General features: G+C 36.0%; 1 protein-coding gene across 30 annotated transcripts in view; it reads left to right on the top strand.

The window, feature by feature from the left end:
* Positions 1–15,337: 15,337 nt before the first annotated feature.
* Positions 15,338–19,749, top strand: part of pax2a (paired box 2a) — a 28,281-nt gene continuing 23,869 nt past the window's right edge. For 4 of the 30 annotated variants that reach the window (XM_026261562.1, XM_026261539.1, XM_026261561.1 and 1 more), the window contains exons 1-4: positions 15,338–15,988; positions 17,689–17,866; positions 18,131–18,151; positions 18,607–18,804. In XM_026261562.1, the coding sequence (XP_026117347.1) occupies positions 15,946–15,988; positions 17,689–17,866; positions 18,131–18,151; positions 18,607–18,804 (440 nt within the window). In that variant the 5' untranslated portion in view covers positions 15,338–15,945. The remainder of the gene's footprint in view (positions 15,989–17,688; positions 17,867–18,130; positions 18,152–18,606; positions 18,805–19,749) is intronic. The other 26 variants (XM_026261543.1, XM_026261540.1, XM_026261560.1 and 23 more) reach the window with 16 other exon arrangements.

Raw genomic sequence — 19,749 nt, 5'->3', positions numbered from 1 at the left:
TTTCACAACAGTGGAGTAATAGAGTAATAAGGCAATCAGCGTTTGACCTTGGAAGACAACTAATTCATCTGCCCATCTATCTTGATTATTTCACTTTTCAAAGCACAGTGAAAGAGAAACTGTATCAGTCAGTCACTCATCCCTCTGAGGCAGCCGCATCTCTTCACCCATGTTGGTTTTTGTTTTCTATTGTTTTAAGTTTCTCAAGAGGAACGTTTGATGGAAGACAGGTATCAGGCGATCTAGAAAGTAGTAAAGAGACATCACAAACACATCTTATTAATGCATCAGAAGGATATTATCAGATGTCTCTTTTTTATGTTCTCTTTCAATGCCATTCTTGATACTCAATAGAACATTGCAACATTACGCTTTTAAGTAACGGTCTGAATGGCTACCACTGCAGATTACCATGCTGATCTTGTGAGAGGAACATGAGGCCAGAACCCCCCTCTCAATGGCGAGGAGCAGAAGGTAGGGTCGGCCATGTCTGGGAAAAGCTGCAGTGGAACATTTGTCAGGAGACAGTGACAAAAAGGGGGTGGAAGGGTGGGGAGGCAGAGCTCCACACTATTCAGAGACAATTTGTAAGCGCGGCTGTTGAAGTCAGGCCAAAGACTGGTGAACAGCTGGAGCCCCACCATGATTGATAAACGTGGGCCCCAAGAACTTCATTTCGATGTGAATGAAGACAAAAGCCCGACAATGTTCAGCGAGTGTGTAATGTTAGCGTCATTAAGTGTCGACTCTGGACATGCCCTGGCTCTCAGATGGGCGACTGAGAGATGCCATGAGGGAGGTCAAGACCCATGCTAATTACCATTTTAGGACAAAACACTCTTTTGTAGCTCTGCAATTATTGATTTACCTCTGAGGGGAGATCATTGTGGAGTAGGTTTTGCTGTGAGTTAGGAAGACTGTGACATGCATACATGTAGAGATTGCGTTCTGGTAAATTTCTGCTATAGAAAATATATGCAACTGTGGTGATTTATTAGTACAATTCACTATGACAGCATAGTAATTGTCACATAAACGTTTACCTGGAATTCAAAATGCAGTGATTTACTTGGATTCTCATGGATTGAGATTGTGGCTTTGGTTAAGTCTGTAACAATAAATAGATTTACATATTTACAAACCCACACAATGTTACTTCAGTGCTTCATAGCGCAAATTATATCACAGTCAACACAATATTAAGGCACTCCTTTTGCAGTATAATCTTGTATTACAGTAGTCCTGTTTCCCAGCTAGCAGTGAACATTCTGGCAGAACAAATTCTAAATAAAAGATGTTCTCACCTTGAGCTGGTGTTCCTCTCAAAGTGGTTCAGCGATCTATATCATGAGCACCACCATCATCATCATCTGTGTTTGCCTCTTCATTTGGCTACTAAGGAGTTCTATGGATGTTACACTAATAGAGACCTACAGCTGTGGAGATACTAACAGCGAAGCAAACCTAATTGACAGTGCATTTTGTCTGTATTAAAGTTCATTTTCCTTGTGAATGTTTTACTGTAAACCAAAATGTTTTTTTAAGCATTTTGCATGTACATATTACATATTGCATTCTCTATATGCACATTGCAACTGTAAAGACATTTTAGACATTTGAACTTTTCACAAATTCAGTTTAATATCAATAATTCAGTACAGTAGCTTAAAAACCGTGTGAGATTTCAGCAATACATATATTGATTTATGGCAACCATCTTTAGCAGTAGTTTCCTTCATTTTATTTGAAAAATATTTCCAAGTAAAAACCAGAAAGGGGAAAACAATTTAATATTCGGCAAACAGTCAGAAAGCAGAAAAAGGTAGATACATATTTTCTAGGCTTATTAAATGGATGGGTAATCTTAAGAACTTGCAGAGCAAATTGAAAAGTTTTCTGTCACAACATAAAATATGTAGATGAGTCTGAATTTCATACAAATTGTGTATTGTTCGGTTTTAATCCTAAATCTCAATTGCAGACAACCTCATGGCAACAAAGTGGATCCCTGGGTCATCCATTCAGCAATAGTAGGCCAAATTTCAGCTGCCATGGCTCACGATGAATGAGTGACTATTGATGAACATGGAAGATCAGGGGCAATCTTTCCCCCTCTTTGGCGGAACGAGGGAGGAGAGAGGCGCCTCGGCGGTCCCGTGGGAAGGGTGCACCTCTCTCAATATTCTGAATATTCTGGTTGAAGTTCAGAGAGAGATATCAATCTCACTTTGAAGCGCCAGGCCTTCATTTGTTTGTGAGAGATGTGAGGTGTTCACCAGATGACTGTGCCAATTCTTCAAAAGCCACTTACAGTAGAGAACACTCACTGTAGCGTTTGCTTTTGTTGTCTAGGCTCAGATGACTCTCAAACCCAATAGTGAAGCCTTGATTGAAGCAGTGCACCCAATTCACCTGTGCATTAAGGAGAATGTGCAACCTTTGCTATGACAGAGTGATGCTGAATGAAAAGGGTATGGCTGGGAAATAAAAATGCAAAAATCTAAAACATGAATTATCATAATCAGGCAAAATTGATATTTATAAAAACAACCAGTAATCAAAAACTGTTAAAACACTCTTCTTTTAAAACCTTTTAACAATGCAACTTATTATTTATTTATATTTTTCTCATTTATCAAACTGACAGAAATTATACTAATGAACATCTATGTATTTTTTAGCAAAATAGAAGGAATAATAACTGAGAAATAATGCAAATGTATACACATTTTTTTGTGAAAGAGCAAGATTAATGACATAAATATACATTTATGCATAGTTTTAGTGAAATAACAATAATGAATTTGAATCTGTGTTATTTTATTATTATTGCTATACCATTATAATTTTAATAATAATTTAGAAATAAATAATTTATCATTTTGAATTAGCTTTTTATTTATTTATTTATTTCGTTTAAAAAAATTGTTAAAAATGTTAGCATTTTTTTAGTAATTTTTTGATATTAATTTCATTTTAGTTTAAGTTTTTTTTAAAAGAAAGAATGCCTTGGCATCTAGCTGCAGTAAAATAAAATGTAAAAAATAATAATTCATGATTTTCAATTATTTTACCTTTTTTATTTCATAAATATATTTCATTTTACTGAAATGTTTTTAAAATTATTTAAATTAAATTTTTTGTTGATTAGAATAGTTGATTATATTTCAATATTCAGTTAATAAGTTAAAATAAAAAATAAAATAAAATCTCAGCTATCACTTCAGTGAACTCATTGCTCCACAGCAGTGTCACACACTAGCATTTATAACACATTCACATGGCTGTCAATTTGCCTCAATTTTGTCTCACTTTAGAGAGGATTTCATCACCTGGAGGCTCTCCACTTACCGCTGAGGTGCTGTTATTTTTCTTCTCTTTGTCATCAACACTTGTTTTCAGAGTGGTGGCATGTGTTGCGTGTGTGTGTGTGTGTGTGTGCGTGTTTCAGGATGTTGGTTGCAGTTTTAGTAAAGCAATGGGCCATGCCGGCCTCTCTGTGAGCGTGTTTATAAGGGGAGTCTTCATGGCTACTCAGTTGAGCCTGGTTTACCAGCACTATTGATTGCAGGTGATGTTCTGGACAGAGTCCATCTGACCTCTTAGGAGACTTAAATACATCATTGTCCTGGAGGGGGACCTCGAGAGACCTTCCTGACCACAGCTGAAAACACACAGACATGCAACCACTGTGACATTGTTGGGAAAATAAAGTCATCTTCACAGGGACTATCTACAGATCTGATTAAGATGTCAAGTTACATTTAAATACACTAGAGGAAGAAAAATCAAATATGGTTTAGGTGGCAAAATGGTGAAACTTTCCTCTTAGATATGCATTATCACAACATCATGCAGCTCTTCCCGTTTGATTCCCTTGAATACTAATTAAATTTCTTAACATGCAATCATGTTAACATTAAGGGTAATTTGCATACCATGCATCTTTGTTTTGAAACACACCTTTGAGCAATTGATGGAAATCCAATGAGACGTAGGCTCACCTGCCATGAAACAACCACGTCTAGTGCCGACGCAAGGCAGAGACAGGGGGAAGTACGTTTTAAATTAATTACCATCAGGCCCCTTGTAACTGTTCACTTTTGTAAACAAACATTCTAATGTGCAGTAATTAATTAAATCTGCCACTCTCCCACTCTCCTCTCATTGATCTTTCTTGGTTTTAGCTTCTAAATCTAGTCAAGGTGTTTTTCACTGGACCGGGTAAGAGTCTCTTCCTTTCCATACACGTAAGTAATTTCCAACGATCTTCTAGAATCTGAAGGCATCAGCAGTATGATGGGAATATACCAAGGATTTTCCTCAGGAACTTAATTTGCAGTAGAGTAGAATCGGTCTTCATGGGTTGGAGAATAGAGCCTGTTGATTTTGGCTGGAGCTGAGAGCTTAGGGGCCTCCACTGCTTTTGGCCAAATCATCAGGAGCCCTGGGCAGGCATGACTGCTTCTCATCATGAAGAATAATGTTTGGCCTGGCAGATCATTAGGGATGCTAATTTTTGTTGGCTTTGTGATGTCACTCCTGATATCCTGGCAACCTGGCGGGGATTACCCGATGCGGACGTACAACCCGGTTTGCCAGGTTCTATTCCTCGTCTCGGACCCAGTCGAATCTCTGACGCCACCTGCCTGCTAATGAGCACTGGCATTGGGGATGCCCATGTGGACCGTGTAGCAGGAATTACCATACACCAGCATCACCTAACGCTCTACGTGAGCGATTGTGGCACGCGGCGTGACAGATGTTGCTTGGTGTAGGGACTATCAGAGGGGGATCAGAGGCACAGATACAAACAAACCCCTGTATGATTCACCTCTGGCTCCAAATCATCCATTCAGAACAGAAATGATTCGTCTCCTCACTCCTAAGCCTAAACCTAAAATGGTTTGCACCTACAGAACAGAAAGAGAGACAGTATTTTCCAATCTCATATTTCAACTGAAAGGCCTTTACAGCTATTCAAATATATTAAACTGATAGTTTCATAATTTACTCACTCTCATGTCATTCCAAAGCTGTAAGATCTTTTCATCTGTGGAATTACAAGAAGATATTATGAGATATTTGTGTTCACACTTTGAAAGTCATTGGGGTTTAATGTTCTTTGTACACAAAGGTAAATAACTAGTTCCTATAGCTTGTCTAAGAAGTGAGTCTAAATTAAGACCGTATGAGTAGCTGTGGTCAGTGGAGAGTGCTTATTATTTGTAACATAACACAGCCCTACTGTAATTTCGGAACAGAGCGATACTTGCCAGGTGAGCTACTTTTGAAGAGTCCATGCAAATCCAAAAAAAGTCAAAAAGTCAATTACACAAGCAGCTCAAGCGTGCCCCATTGAAAGCTGGTGATGTTTTATTGAAGAGGTTCTTTAACTCACATGAAATCCAGTGCGGTGCACCTTCTCAAGATCACTGGTGTCAGGTGACCAGAAAACAACTCTCAGGTGGTCTGCCATGCTTCAATGGGCTGCCCATTCCCCCGTACACCTGAATGCATCAAAGGAACCTATGAGCATATCAAAGTAGGGTCAACTTTACAGCATTAGCTTATAGCCGTTACTAATAATTATTTGCTGTGTAGCAGGTACTGTCTCTCATTCTCTCTACTGGGCAGTGCTAACTAATTAAGGCACAGCAAGACTAACAAAACACTAATTAATTACAATTACAAAAAGATCAGGTGTAGCTGGTGTCTTCAATCACCAACAGAGAAACAAAAAGAGTTTTATTCTAGACACTGGTCAACCAAACACGGTGAGTACAAGTGTTGCATTTTTATACTATACACTCTTAAAAGTAAAGTTTTTTGTATCAGTGTCATAGAAGAAAAATTTTTGGTTTCCCAAAATCTTTTATTGAACAGCTTTTAAAACAACCATTATTTTTTTTAGAGCAAAGCACATATTAATATTCTTCCACTGTAAAGAACCTTAGAAATGTTCTCTGGATTTTAACCATCAATGCCATTAAAGAAGCTTTATTTCTAAGAGTGTAGAGTGTGGTTGCATTTAGCATTTAGCACTGTGGCGTCTTTCAGGCAATATCTAAAAGATTATTTCTGTACTTGCATCAAACTTTATGCCGAGCTGTTACATGCTGTCACCACAAATCGATCTGAAAACAGAAGCATCTGCATCTGGAGATGGGGCTAATGGAGGGATTGCCTTGAGTGTGTGATGGAGACAGCTTATTTTTTCCATGTGATTATCCTAACAGTGCTGCTTATATACAAATGTAAATGGGCTGCTTAGAAGCTCCCCCTCCCTCCATGTTTCTCTCTCTTTCTCTCTCTCTCTTCCATCTGCTAGACAATAGTTTTTAATCTTTAATCCATGAGCAACCACTGAACACCAGTGAATTGCAAATTACAGATGTTTTACTGTCTCAGCTATTTTTTTCTCCCCAGTTTTGCTTTCCAGCTTCCCACTGTCAGTCAGTGTCTCGCACATATCCTGTGCCATCATGGCACCATATGACACTGTCATCATTTGGTAATTAAACCCGTACTGGCTTTAAATATGAAAAGCTGGCAAGGGGAGATGAGTTGATGGGGCTCGCTGTAGTGGGGACCAGATTTCACAAAAGCATCCAGATTTCCGCAAGCAGAATTTTCTACTTTTTCCTACACTATTTCTTTTCTTTCACTACTGTTTTAGGTGCCCTTTACTGGTGTGCTGGTTACATTTTGCTGACTCAGTCACCATGTCCAATTTTGAGAAACTAAATTTGCCCATAATGCAAAATCTAAATATTTTTAAAAAGTGATAGTTCACCCAAATAAATAAAGAAAAACTGCCATCACTGACTCACCGTTATGTTGTGCCAAACACATTTGATTTTCTTCTCCACACAAAAGAAGTTAAATTAATTTCAATAAGTGTATATTATTTATTAGATACATTCGGTACATTTATTTTATAAGTACATTATTTTTACAATGTATGGACAAAACAAAAAGAGACATTTTCTGTTATTATTATTATAGGTTTTGTGTTCCACATATATATTGGGACCAAGAATAAATTGGGACAATGAATGAATGAATATATATATATATATATATATATATATATATATATATATATATATATATATATATATATATATATATATATATATATATATATATATATATATTTATATAAAAGACCAAGAAATATTTTTACATGTAAAATGATTCACATTAAAAAAAACTAAACAAACAAAAAAAGATTATCAATAATAATAATTATTATTATTATTATTATGTTTTGAGTTCCACAAACACTAATTAATTAAACAATAACAATGATAATAAAAATATCTAGGTCAACATACAGGTTTGCAATGACATGGGGTAAGTAAAATATGACAGTTTTAATTTTTTTTTAACTGCTCCTTATATTACATATAACATTTATAACATATTAACATTTATCAAATACTATACAATGAAAAACATATACTGTATATAGTTAGATAGTTTCCAGAAGTTTCCTTCTGCATCACAAGAGGAGTCTATGACACAATTATTGTTAATCATTTCCAAAAAGAGAGGGATGATAAATGATGAGTGCTGAACTCATAGGGTGCATGAACCCACTGTGCCCTTCTTCGAAGAAAAAGAAGGGAGGGTGAAACTTATTTAAAGCTAAATGTGGCAGGAACTGGGACATATTCAAAAAGCCTTGCTGAAGGGAAGGAAAGGTCCGTATATCCGAGGGGGCTGGAGAGAACAGAAGAGCTGCCCCATTAATCCACCACAGTCCCTGCTTTGAGAAAAAGTGTGTAGTGTTGACCAGTGTAATGGACTATGCAATAAAACCATAATCAGCCACTCCCTGAGTTTTCAATCTGGAATCACGTCGCCTTCAGTCGATGCCCTATCCAAATGGATGATAACAGGAGAGATCTCACATCCATTACAGACACTCCAACAACCTTTATTGCCAATCAAATGGCCCTGTTCTGAACCCTCCTTTGGCTTCCCCTGTATGCCGTGTTTCACTGTTATATCTGAGTGAGGAGTGTGGGAGATGCTCTCTCTTCTCCGTTATGGCTTGCCATAGATCAAGGTCACTGTTTCTGTGATCATTACACCACTGAAGGTGACAGGCTTCATTTACAGGGCTATGATCAGAGGCCAGTGTGGGAGCCGAGCAGCTCTGTATTTCTCAGAAGGATAATAGATATGCACTCACACAGACACAAACACATTTACAGTGAAACAAAGCATCTCTATGGCACGGGGAAATCCATGTCTCTCTTCTATCACACTCCAGACACACGTTACCAAGCGCTTCTGAGTTAGTGCTGAAACAGGTCAAGGTCCTACGAATGATCTCCAAAATATCAACATTGCGATGCTGTTGAAACTATAAATGACAAAACAGGGTAAGATATTAAACCATTTAAGACCGCATTTAGCAAAAGTCATGTACGTGAGTGTGTGCGTGAAGAGTGAGGGGGGGATATTAGAATCATGCCATGGGGTGCATTGTGGAGGTCGCTGCTTTCCATATTGCAGTCGTGTTAGTGGAAGCTGTTTCCTGTCTGTTTTAAACAGTGGCAGCTGGCTTGAGAGCACCCTGGACTGCCTGAGGGTCCAACACACACACACATGCACACACAAATGGCAATTGGAAACTCATTATATAGGAATATTATTAAAATGCATTATTGTTTGTAAACTAATGAGAAATTATATGCTGTACATATTTTTAATGTTCATATTTTACACACACATTTAAAGTGTATGTGTGTGTGAGTGCACCTTTACACACACACACACACACACACACACACACACATATGACACACACAGTGTTTCATACAAAAATCAATAATTTCTCAATTTACAATACATACTATATTTTAATATTCCTATATAATGTGTTTCACACATACACATCCAGAAATAACTAAAATTAAAAGAAAAACTAAAGCATTAAGTTATGTTAATTAACAGGACTCTTTCTGTTTGCTTTATCCATTCATTAACTAGAAAAGAAAGAAAGAAAGAAAGAAAGAAAGAAAGAAAGAAAAGAAAGAAAGAAAGAAAGAAAGAAAGAAAAAGTTAATAAGTGTATTATCCTTAAATAACTAATCAACAGTTCCTGAAATAGGCTACAACAGTTTAAAATAATTTTTTCTACGGCTTAACTATATAATAATATCAGTACTTTTGATATGTATTTATTTCAGTAGATCAGCTGTGTACTGAATGATTCTTACAACGAATAATACGCGTATTCATCTGATTCGACATAAAAACCATAGATGGTTTATTGCAAAACGCCAACTATGCGAGGAGAACAGTCGCGCGGCCACTCAAGGCTTCAGTACATTAAAGTAGCAAAATGACACGGAATTATGTTGTGAGCAATATGGTTCAAATGCTGAGCTCGATGCAGATGCATGTATAGCTTAGCCCATCACAAATGCGCATATAAGTACAGCCGGAGCTTAACAGCGCGAGCGATCGCGAAGAGAAGAGAGGAATGGGATGATAAAGTCTACTAACTGGAACATTAACAGACAAGTAACTTGCAAATATGCCGTATTACAATATCTAAAAGTACGCCAGAGCGTGGTAAAGCTGTAAAACTGTACATTAAATTATTATGGCTTCAACTTCGCCTAGTTAACAAACATTTTGTGTGAATCTGCTGTTTAGGGATCCAAAACGTCAGAATTGTGGTTACTGAAGCCAGAGAGGGCCTGAGAAATCGATTTCATTAAAACATGGGTGGACGCCTTGTTACATGTGCAATGCTCTATACGTCAGACTAATTTAATTGTCCTGAATGTTATTACAGTGACAGAGACGTGTAACTATTATAATGCATCTAAGAAATAAAACCAACTAAAGAAATACAGGACTAGTTGTGGTTTAATTCAGCCTTAACAAAGGTACAGACTTGATATTCTCAGGATTATTTTTATAAACCGAATCCCTCAAAGACAAATGTTATTTTAAACTTTGAAAGTTATTTATGCGGAGTTGCCCTTTTTTTACTATTTTCAATGGAACTGGCATTAAAATAACAGTCTATAATCTATTTTTTTTTTTTTTTTTTTTTTTTTACAAATACTGATGTTTAATACAAAAAGATATTTAAAATTACACCAAAACTGCAAATGACGCAGGCTTCGAACTGCAGTATTATTGTAGTGCAAAGAGGAAACGGTAAATTGGTTTAAAATACAACCAAATTCCTTCCCCAATAAATAAGTATTGGCTTGTTTCCGTGAAGGGGGAGCACACCTTTGACTGCTCAACTGAAAAGTTTGGCCTTTCCTTTTTTTCTGTCTGCTGCTGAGGCGGGTATGGATAAGGATTACTGTGATATAAGGTTGCTAGTCTCTTAACCCAAAGCCTTATGGTGATGTGACTGGGCAACTGCATATTCTGGACAGTAATAAATGTAGGCCTATATGTCATCAGGCATTAATTGCATTAACCTGGTAATTAAATATGCAACATCAATGTAACAATCTCAGCAACAGTATCGATGTTACATTTCCAACATTTAGTCATTTCTTTATATATATGTAACATATAATATAATATAACAAAACGTACTTAATTTGACTTCGTAAAATATTTACATAATCCCAAATTCCGTATTAGCTCGTTTATTTAGTTAGACCCTCCTACTGAGAACAGGTTCACCTTAAAGTTCAGCCAATGAGCAGCACGAATCAGTTATCACAACCCTTCACGTAGCCGTTACGCGAATTTAGGAGCAAACTTAATACAATTTCACGATCAGACGAATTAAAGATGATAAGTGCACACATAAGCATATATATGTATTTTCAAATGATCATGAATATTCATCAGTACAAGTCCTACCTTTTAGTTTCCTATAGCCTGCAGTAAACGCCTGCGTGCGGATCTTAGCATATCTCCATACTCTTAGTCCCTTTTACTTCCAGCAGACAGGTTTTAATCTTTTTATATCACACCTGCAATGCTTTATTTGCTTTGATTGCTATTTTCCCTCCTTTATCAATCTAGTTCAGTGGAGCAGAGGTTGCTCTCCTTTTTTGTTGTCGTCTAAACCGTTTAGTTTTGGATGATCGGTCAAAGGTTGTGAAAAGCAGCGGGGAGAGGCAGGACGCCCAGCCGAGGAGGGAACGCAGGAGGCCGGACAGATCTAGTGGGCTGCATCGACGAAACGGACCATTAGACAGGGAAAAGCCATGGCTCACAGCTCTGGTCGATCAGGTAAGCGCAGGGCTCTCTTTTCGTCTCGCCAAACAGTGTGAATGTTTATTTTCTAGCGGTAGGGGTGAGTCGCCGTCAGCTCAGGTAAGAACATACAGTAGGTGTACACTTTACGAACGCAAACTACTTGACCAGCGACTAACCTTTATTGGCCGCCCTATAATGTTACAAGTCTGCTCTAACGGTAGTTCTCTGCGTGCTGAAAAGTCTGGCATTTGACTTGACGATCTGGACATTTAAAGTGGCAACTGATTCACACTGGGAATATGCTATTATGCGATGTTATTAGCTGGGCCCGTGTGTTGACATAAGTGCTCACTGTAATCCATAATAGTATTACTGCGGGATCTCCCACTGAATCATTCAAATATTAATTCCCCCCAAACATCAGCCTTTTTGCGACTGAATAGCCTATAGTTTGCTGGCAATATTAACATTAGCCTACATAAATTAATATTTCCATTATTTTTTACATTATTATTATTACTAGTAGCACTGTCCTTGTTGTTGTTATTAATAGGCTATTATGCTACTGTTGTTTTCGTTGTTGTTTATGTTGTTCGGTTAATTGAAAACATAGATCATATGCTAATTCACTTTTCTATTTTGGGTGTAAATGCGAAGATCAATATAACACTTGTAATAATCTAATTAATTATGGTAAAATTAAAAGCAAGTACAAAATCAATCTCTGATGCTGTGGACAGAACTCAATTGATGGTCCATCTGTTCACTCTATAGACATCATGAATGGGTAATCTAAAGACACAGCTGATATCATGACTGAGGTTGTGAATGCCGTTTTGTTGTTTTGGTTACAGCGGTCAATATTTGGAAACTTTATACTTTGGTTTATTGAGGTATTTGATTTTAAAACATCTCAATTGTAATTAATATTGGAATGGATGATTAATTTATCGATAAAAATGTTTTTGTATTTTTTGGGTAGGCTATTGTGCAAAACACTAATATCATTATTAGCTACCATATTATCATTAGTATTATTATTACTATTAATGCCAGTGTTATTTGCAAAATTTTCCATCTGTTTAATTTCTGTGATTTGCCTACTCTAAACTTGAAGAGAGATTGTTTAAACTTTTATTTCAGTTATAACTTTTTTCCTCAAGGAAAATAATATTTCTCTCTCTCTCTCTCTCTCGTTTTTTTTTTTTTTTTTTTTGTGATAACTCAATACATCTCAAAAACACAACTAGACACGCCATTTTCAAACAATCCGGCGACTGAAATTCGTGGTAAGCGTAGCTATATCATATTTCTTAAAGTTCCATTATGGGTTACTCCTGCTGTAAAAGCTAAGGATGCTTGCATTCAGCTATAGCACACTGACGTGGACAGCAGGTTTAGTGGAGTGGAAAGTATCGATTGGTGACGCTTAGAATATTACAGTGTATTGAGATGAAACCTATGGGCTTTTAAAAGTGGAAATAGAAATATTGGATAGTGGAACAGAAGTGATTTTCTGCGTTCTCATTGGACGTTAATCGCTGTTCACTTTGACTAACAAACGTATGTGGCGTATGCAGAGGCTGTCAAAACAGATGCACTATAGCACTGCACCTTCTCTCTCTTTCTCTGTCTGTCTCTCTCTTTGACACGTTCGATCACTCTCTCCCAATCGTTCTCTTAAGAGTAAAACCTCCTGGTTGGTCTAAAAAAAGAATGCAAAATGTAAAACATGATTTCAAACAAACCTGACCTTTTATGGAATTATTATTCTTTTTTTTTTTTTTTTTTTTGCATGTTTCTTATTTATTTAACATTGCACTCTTGCAACGATTTTCCCTTGCCCAGCTTTGACAGGGCGATAATATTACAGGATATGTAGCATATATATATATATATATATATATATATATATATATAGGCTATATATATATATATATATATATATATATATATATATATATATATATATATATATATATATATATATATATATATATAATGAAAACATCGAGGAGCCACATTAAATATAATTTTATATTGTAGCACAGAAAAAGTCCCAATATCCCACTTTTAGTATTCAGTGGCCACTATGATCAGTTGCAATTAGTTTTCCTATCATTTAACAGAGGAAGTAACCAATATAGTAAAGGGGAGTGGAGGCAAAAAGCTGGGGTCTTGCGGGGAAATAAAAGCAGCTTTAGGGGAAATGTGTAGTCGAGTGTGAAATTACAGCCCATGGTGTTACATATTGTACCAGAAGCTCCCTCCAAAAATACTAACAAAAAGAAGAATCGTCCCCAAATTTAGCCGGAAGCCATAACATAACATAGCCTCCTGTTCTTTTAGCCGAAACTACAACGGTCACAGGGCGATCACTTCATAAATGTACAAGATCCTTCTTCAGTCAAGCCGAAGCCTGCACTTTTTACTAATTACTACAATATTTTTTTAATTCTTAAATTCAGATCTGTGCGTAGCCTATTTGCGATGTACAAAAAGAGAGAGATAAAACAGTACAAACAATAATAATGGCAACAACGATAACAGTGTGATAATAATTGAGTGGGATACGTAAAACGAGTCCATACGATTGTATTTGAATTTTAACAGTTAAAAAAATACATACATTTTCATTAAAAAATAAAAATACATTTAAAATAGCGCGCGCTGAATTTATCACTTGCTTTAAAAAGTATTTAAAAAGTAAACATAATCACAGTATGTTGCAGGAGCTAAAAACTTATTCTGAAAGAGCCTCTTTCTTTTTTTTTTACCTGAGACAGTAGAAGTAGTCTATATGAACATTTAAAATCGATTTATTAGAAATGTTGCCTAGATAAAAAAAGATTGGAGATAGATAGATAGATAGATAGATAGATAGATAGATAGATAGATAGATAGATAGATAGATAGATAGATAGATAGATAGATAATTAGATAGATCATTTGTTTAAAATAAAAGTAAAGTAAAGATAGAAGAGTCTAAAATAAAATAAAAAATAGCGAAGCGTCAACTGAAGCACAAGGGTACACTCAGAGATCAACTTTGGCATAAACAAACTGACAAAACCACGAGTCAACGATGTACAACCATCTATTGCAGTTCTAAAAACATTTTTAGGCTATATATCCGAGCAATAATAATATGAAAGATAAATAAAAATGAGAAAATAAATAAAACCTAGAACTCACTAACAAACATTAAGTTCATCACTTGTCATCAACAATAAAAAAACTGTTGGATAGCCATAAAATAAACTTCAAGAGCTTCTCTCGGTCAAATAAAGCAAACTAAGCAGCGCCATCTACAGAAATGCCTACAATACAGCAGCTTAAACAGCATGGTCAAGACACACACATACACACACAAAATAATTTTACTAACATTTGACTGCGAACTTCGCAAACTTAGTAGTGTTGTTACAGTACCAAAAGCGATGTTAAAATGATAATTCTCGATTGTCATATAGCTGTCAGATGCAGCAAATATTTGTTATAAATTCAGATTTTAGGCTATATTTATATCTGTACATTGCGCATATTTACGCTTTATATTATTGTTCACATTATCTCCTTTTTTAGAAAAGAAATGCATCAGTGTTCTGTTTTAGAAAATAAATGCCATAATATTGCTTAACATTTTACTATTAATTAACGCCAATGCATTAGCAGACAAACGATGTTCGGTTAAAAAATGTGAAAACACCCAACAGGACCTAAATGAAAGAAAAACAGACAGTAGAAATTGAAAACAGTTGTTACAAAAATTAAGATGTTCCTTCATCTTAAAATAGTCTCATCGTGACAACATTATGCCCATCAACAACACATTTTTTTTTTTTTTTTTTTACATTCAGTCTACGTTTAGGTCACCAATATGATTCAAACATGATTCATATAGTTTGACAACATACAGTTTAGAAATACCACGATGCCTGGCCGCTGGTGGTACCGCTTCCTTTCCACTCGTCTTTTAATTTCCTCGATTTTTTTTAACCCATCTCTCCTCATTTCCCTGTTTGCATCCCTCCCCTTCCGAAGTGTCAGATGAAGAGACCTCCTCATTTGGTGCTCCAGCTTTTTGCGTTGGCGAATCACAAAGTGTTGGAATCTATTGCCTTTGTCTGACATGTCATCCATCTCTATGCGAGGGGGGATCTGGGAAGGAGGGGGGCGGTGGACTGCAGCTTTTAGAAACAGACACACTGAGAAGAGGGGTTTCAGTCTCAGCCCAAAGCTTCTAACAGGCACATCCCATTCTTGAAGAGAGGGGGAACGAGAGACACTCGCCGTGTCCATGTTTTTTCCTGTCATCCCCGCTCGAATCTGACTGTACCCCTCAGACTTTACCAGAAACGCTTCTCCATATCGAGGAATTTACACTGCAGTTTCATCAGAGGACACTGGAGGAGACGCAACCACTAATGCTTGCGTTCCCTTAAATATGTAGCAAACAAATATTAACTGAACGACTGAGTACGCTTACGTTCCTGCATGCGTAAAATAATTTTTTGAGAGACCAGTGCAGGACATGATCTGCACCTGACCAGCCTCGTGTCTTCACTGAATGGACTGATCAGCACAAGATAAAGTTCGTCGCGCGCTGAAGAACTTCTGTACACTGGCATCGGAAGCACTGCGCTTTGAACGGATAGCGATCTTTATTAATTCCAATTAAAGCTACATAATCAAGGCGAGACGGCGACCTCAGTCGATTATCTTTCCTTCCTTTGCTATCCCATGGATATTCACTGCAAAGCAGACCCCTTCTCGGCGATGCACCGTGAGTAAAATATCAGTTTTTCCTTAAAAATCTCTACATAGGTTAGCATAAATAAAGTCTAAATTGTTGATCGTTTCAGTAGAGTTGGCTTTGTAAGACTATAGGCTATAGCCTAATGTTTCCGCGTTAAGCTATTTACTCTTAAGTTTTCCAAAGCTCTTACAAGAAATGTAGGAAATGATTGTTTAAATATTTTATAGCCTAATTGACGCTCAGTAAAGCAAATACAAAAAGTAGTCACCGCGAATAAAAATACGATCATTTCTTATATTTAGCGGCATTGAAATCGTTTGTTCCGAGCGACAAAAAAAAAGTCGTTAAAAAGTCGATTACAATATTTAGCTTTATTTAAAATTAATCAATCTGCCTTGTAAGTAAAACTTAAATGATTATGATATTATAAAAAATATATATTCTTAAAAATATATACTTATACAGGTATATTATAAGTTCGGTTTCTGAGTAAATTACTGTGGGATGGCAACAGATGTAGTTACAGCAAGAAAATAGATAAAAATCAAAAGCGCCGAATTGTCTAACATGTGCCAACGCAATAATACCAGATGATTTGCAAAATATTAAATTATTTTACATAACACTGCCTTTTAAAACTCTGCATTTTAAAAAGATTAATTTATTATGGAAATAAATGTGCTCTACATGAAAAAAAAAAAAAAGAAAATGCTTGATGTTTCTCATAAGAGTTGTTTGTGCGATTTTTGTTAAAAACAGGTATTGTAACAAGATGACGGAAGGCCTGGGTCTAATTTAAATAATTAATTCTTAATTATTTTGCAGTAGCCTACTCCATGGTTGTAATATGAGTTATCAAAGCTCTTTTTAATTATTTACAATAATTGTGCAAGGAAAATTAAACAGGCTGAAACATAATCTATGCGACATGTGTTTGGCTGCAATGGAATAGAAGAGGAAAATACTACCTAACTGCAGCGGGTCTTATGGATAGAATAGCACATGACGTTTGTCAGTGTTTACAATCATGAGTGCATATAAAAATATGGTTATGAATTATTATTATTATTATTACTACTACTATTACTTATTTCTTACTATTACTTAATATTATTATCTACAATATTAGATATTTATCATGCTATTGTGCTGACAAAATATATCTATAAGCATAAGGAAATTAATTTAACGAACTATAAATTAAAAGACTACTGTCCAACGTGCAAAATTAATTTTAACTGTATGAGGAAAACATTGCAGCCGCGTGAACCTTTCAATAACCTTTCGATTTATATATATATATATATATATATATATATATATATATATATATATATATATATATATAGTCATAGTATTGTCATAATAGGCCTACCAAAAGCAATATAAAAAAAAAAAATAAATAAAAAGAAACGGTACAAACAAACAGAAAGTACTGGGACGTCAATACCTTTACGGATACATTTTCCATCATGTTTCTTCGTAAGATAAACAATATAGCCTAACTATCTTATTGTTTATCGTTGCCCACATGGGCACGGGTGTGTGTGTGTGTGTGTGTGTGTGTGTGTGTGTACGCGCGCGCTTCCATGCAGAGAGTGTTAAGAGAGAGAGAGGGGGTGAGAGGAGAAAGAGAAAATTAAACGCTTCTGTATGGTAGCCATGTTCACGGCGAAGCCTAACTTCTATATGTATGTAATGTTATGCTTTTTGTGTCTGTGTTGTTGTATCCCATATAGGGCACGGCGGTGTGAACCAGCTAGGAGGGGTGTTTGTGAATGGCAGACCCCTACCTGACGTGGTCAGGCAAAGAATCGTGGAGCTCGCGCACCAAGGAGTCAGACCTTGTGACATCTCAAGACAACTACGGGTCAGCCATGGCTGTGTCAGCAAAATTCTTGGAAGGTACGGAAAGATACAGATGCAGTGAATTTGTCCAGTTATACACGTGTAGAAATAGCAATAATAATAATGAAATGTTTGCTTTATGTAAATAAAGATCTTAAACATTATACTGTGTACTGTTATGTGTCGTGTTAATAAGTTTTTCCCTTTTAGTGGAAAAGTATAATATTAAATATTTCTGACCTTAAATTCATTGTTGAGGAGGAAGGATATGTTTTCTAGGAAACTGTTATAGATTTTTGAATTTTCTGAAATATTTTTCAGCTATCAAAAGGATCTTATAAGGTATTCTGCACTTTAAATGTTCCTTAGAAATTATGAGATATGTGTTGGTGGCATGTATTAATCGTGGGGTGCATGGGACATATCAGTCGCTAAAGAAACCGTTTGATAAATGGATGATTACGATTTTAGATCGCAGCATACCAATGTTAATGATTCAACACGGAAAAAAGTAAAAAATAAATAAATAAAACATAGGTGTTGAAATAAAAATTACACCTTTTCCCGTCGCAAGGGTTGGGAAGAAAAATCACACTTGGTCATTTGAAAAAAAAAAAATTAATGAACACATTAAATTGACAGCTTATTTAACTATTTATGACTCGTATCCATAACGCACAGTTTATAAATATGCTCAATGCCACACGCTAGCTAACAAAGAAAAGAAAAAAAACGCCATTAGTCTTGACATGTAAGGAATTTTTTAAAATAACGAATTATCGTTCATCTTTTTCTAGATACTATGAAACCGGCAGTATTAAACCTGGAGTTATCGGGGGGTCCAAACCAAAAGTGGCGACGCCTAAAGTTGTGGATAAAATAGCAGAATACAAGCGGCAGAATCCCACAATGTTCGCCTGGGAGATCAGAGACCGACTCCTGGCCGAGGGCGTCTGTGACAACGACACAGTACCGAGTGTTTCATCTATAAACAGGTAAAGCCATTTGAATTTCGATTTTCAGTTTAAAATTTCTAATTAATCTGAAAGGCATGATGTCAAAGCCAAAATTAGAACTAATATTTCCGTTCTCTACTGACCTTCAGCAGTAGGCTACTGTTATTAAAACGGCAAATCCTAACACTTACGGCCAAATTATCATCAGCTAATTTGAAAACCCTTTAGAGGCCTTGAACAGACAACTACACATCGTTTCCAACTGACGATGCGTATTCAATGTGTGATGTGTTTTTTATTTTATTTTATCTTAATTGATTTATTTATTTTATTCTTACTCCCAGGGTGGTCTCAAATGTGCAATTCAATCCCAAATCTGTCCACAGCCTGCAGAGGATCTATAGTTGAGGTCGCGAAAATCACATCTGTCTCGCTGAAAACCAATCAATACTCTGTAACCAGATCAAGTTGCACTGGTAAATACGCGACTAGACATCACTGCGTTATAGGCTACTGAATATACATATAGTAGTACGCAAGACAAAATAAAGTTAAGGCGATGTGTATTTTTTTATATTTTCTACTTAACTAATATTTTTTTACTATACTATTATTATTATTATTAGACTATTATTATTATTATTATTAAACAAAAATAGTGTAGTAAAATTATGTAGCTAATCATTTAAAATACGGTGGGTGTGTAACTGTGCTTCTATCTCAGCAATTTCCGTGAGCTATTAAACTTAGCAAGGACTACCAAACAAGTCCTGTAGTTCTTATGTTATCGTAAATAATGCAAGGGAGATCATATGCAGCCCCTACTTATGTCTACCTAAATAAAATCAATCAGCTGAAAATAAAAAGTCCTAACAATGTTAATATTCTTTTTCTTATTTCTTATTAAAATACAAAGGCTAGCAAGACTATCCCAAGTGAGATGGAGTCATGGTGTTGGGGGTGGGGTGGTGGTAGAAGAGCGCA

This window comes from Carassius auratus, unplaced genomic scaffold (genome assembly GCF_003368295.1).
Source record: "Carassius auratus strain Wakin unplaced genomic scaffold, ASM336829v1 scaf_tig00215878, whole genome shotgun sequence".
Lineage (NCBI taxonomy): Eukaryota > Metazoa > Chordata > Actinopteri > Cypriniformes > Cyprinidae > Carassius > Carassius auratus.
The sequence above is the reverse complement of the archived record's forward strand: the minus strand, read 5'-3'. Positions and strand labels throughout refer to the sequence as shown.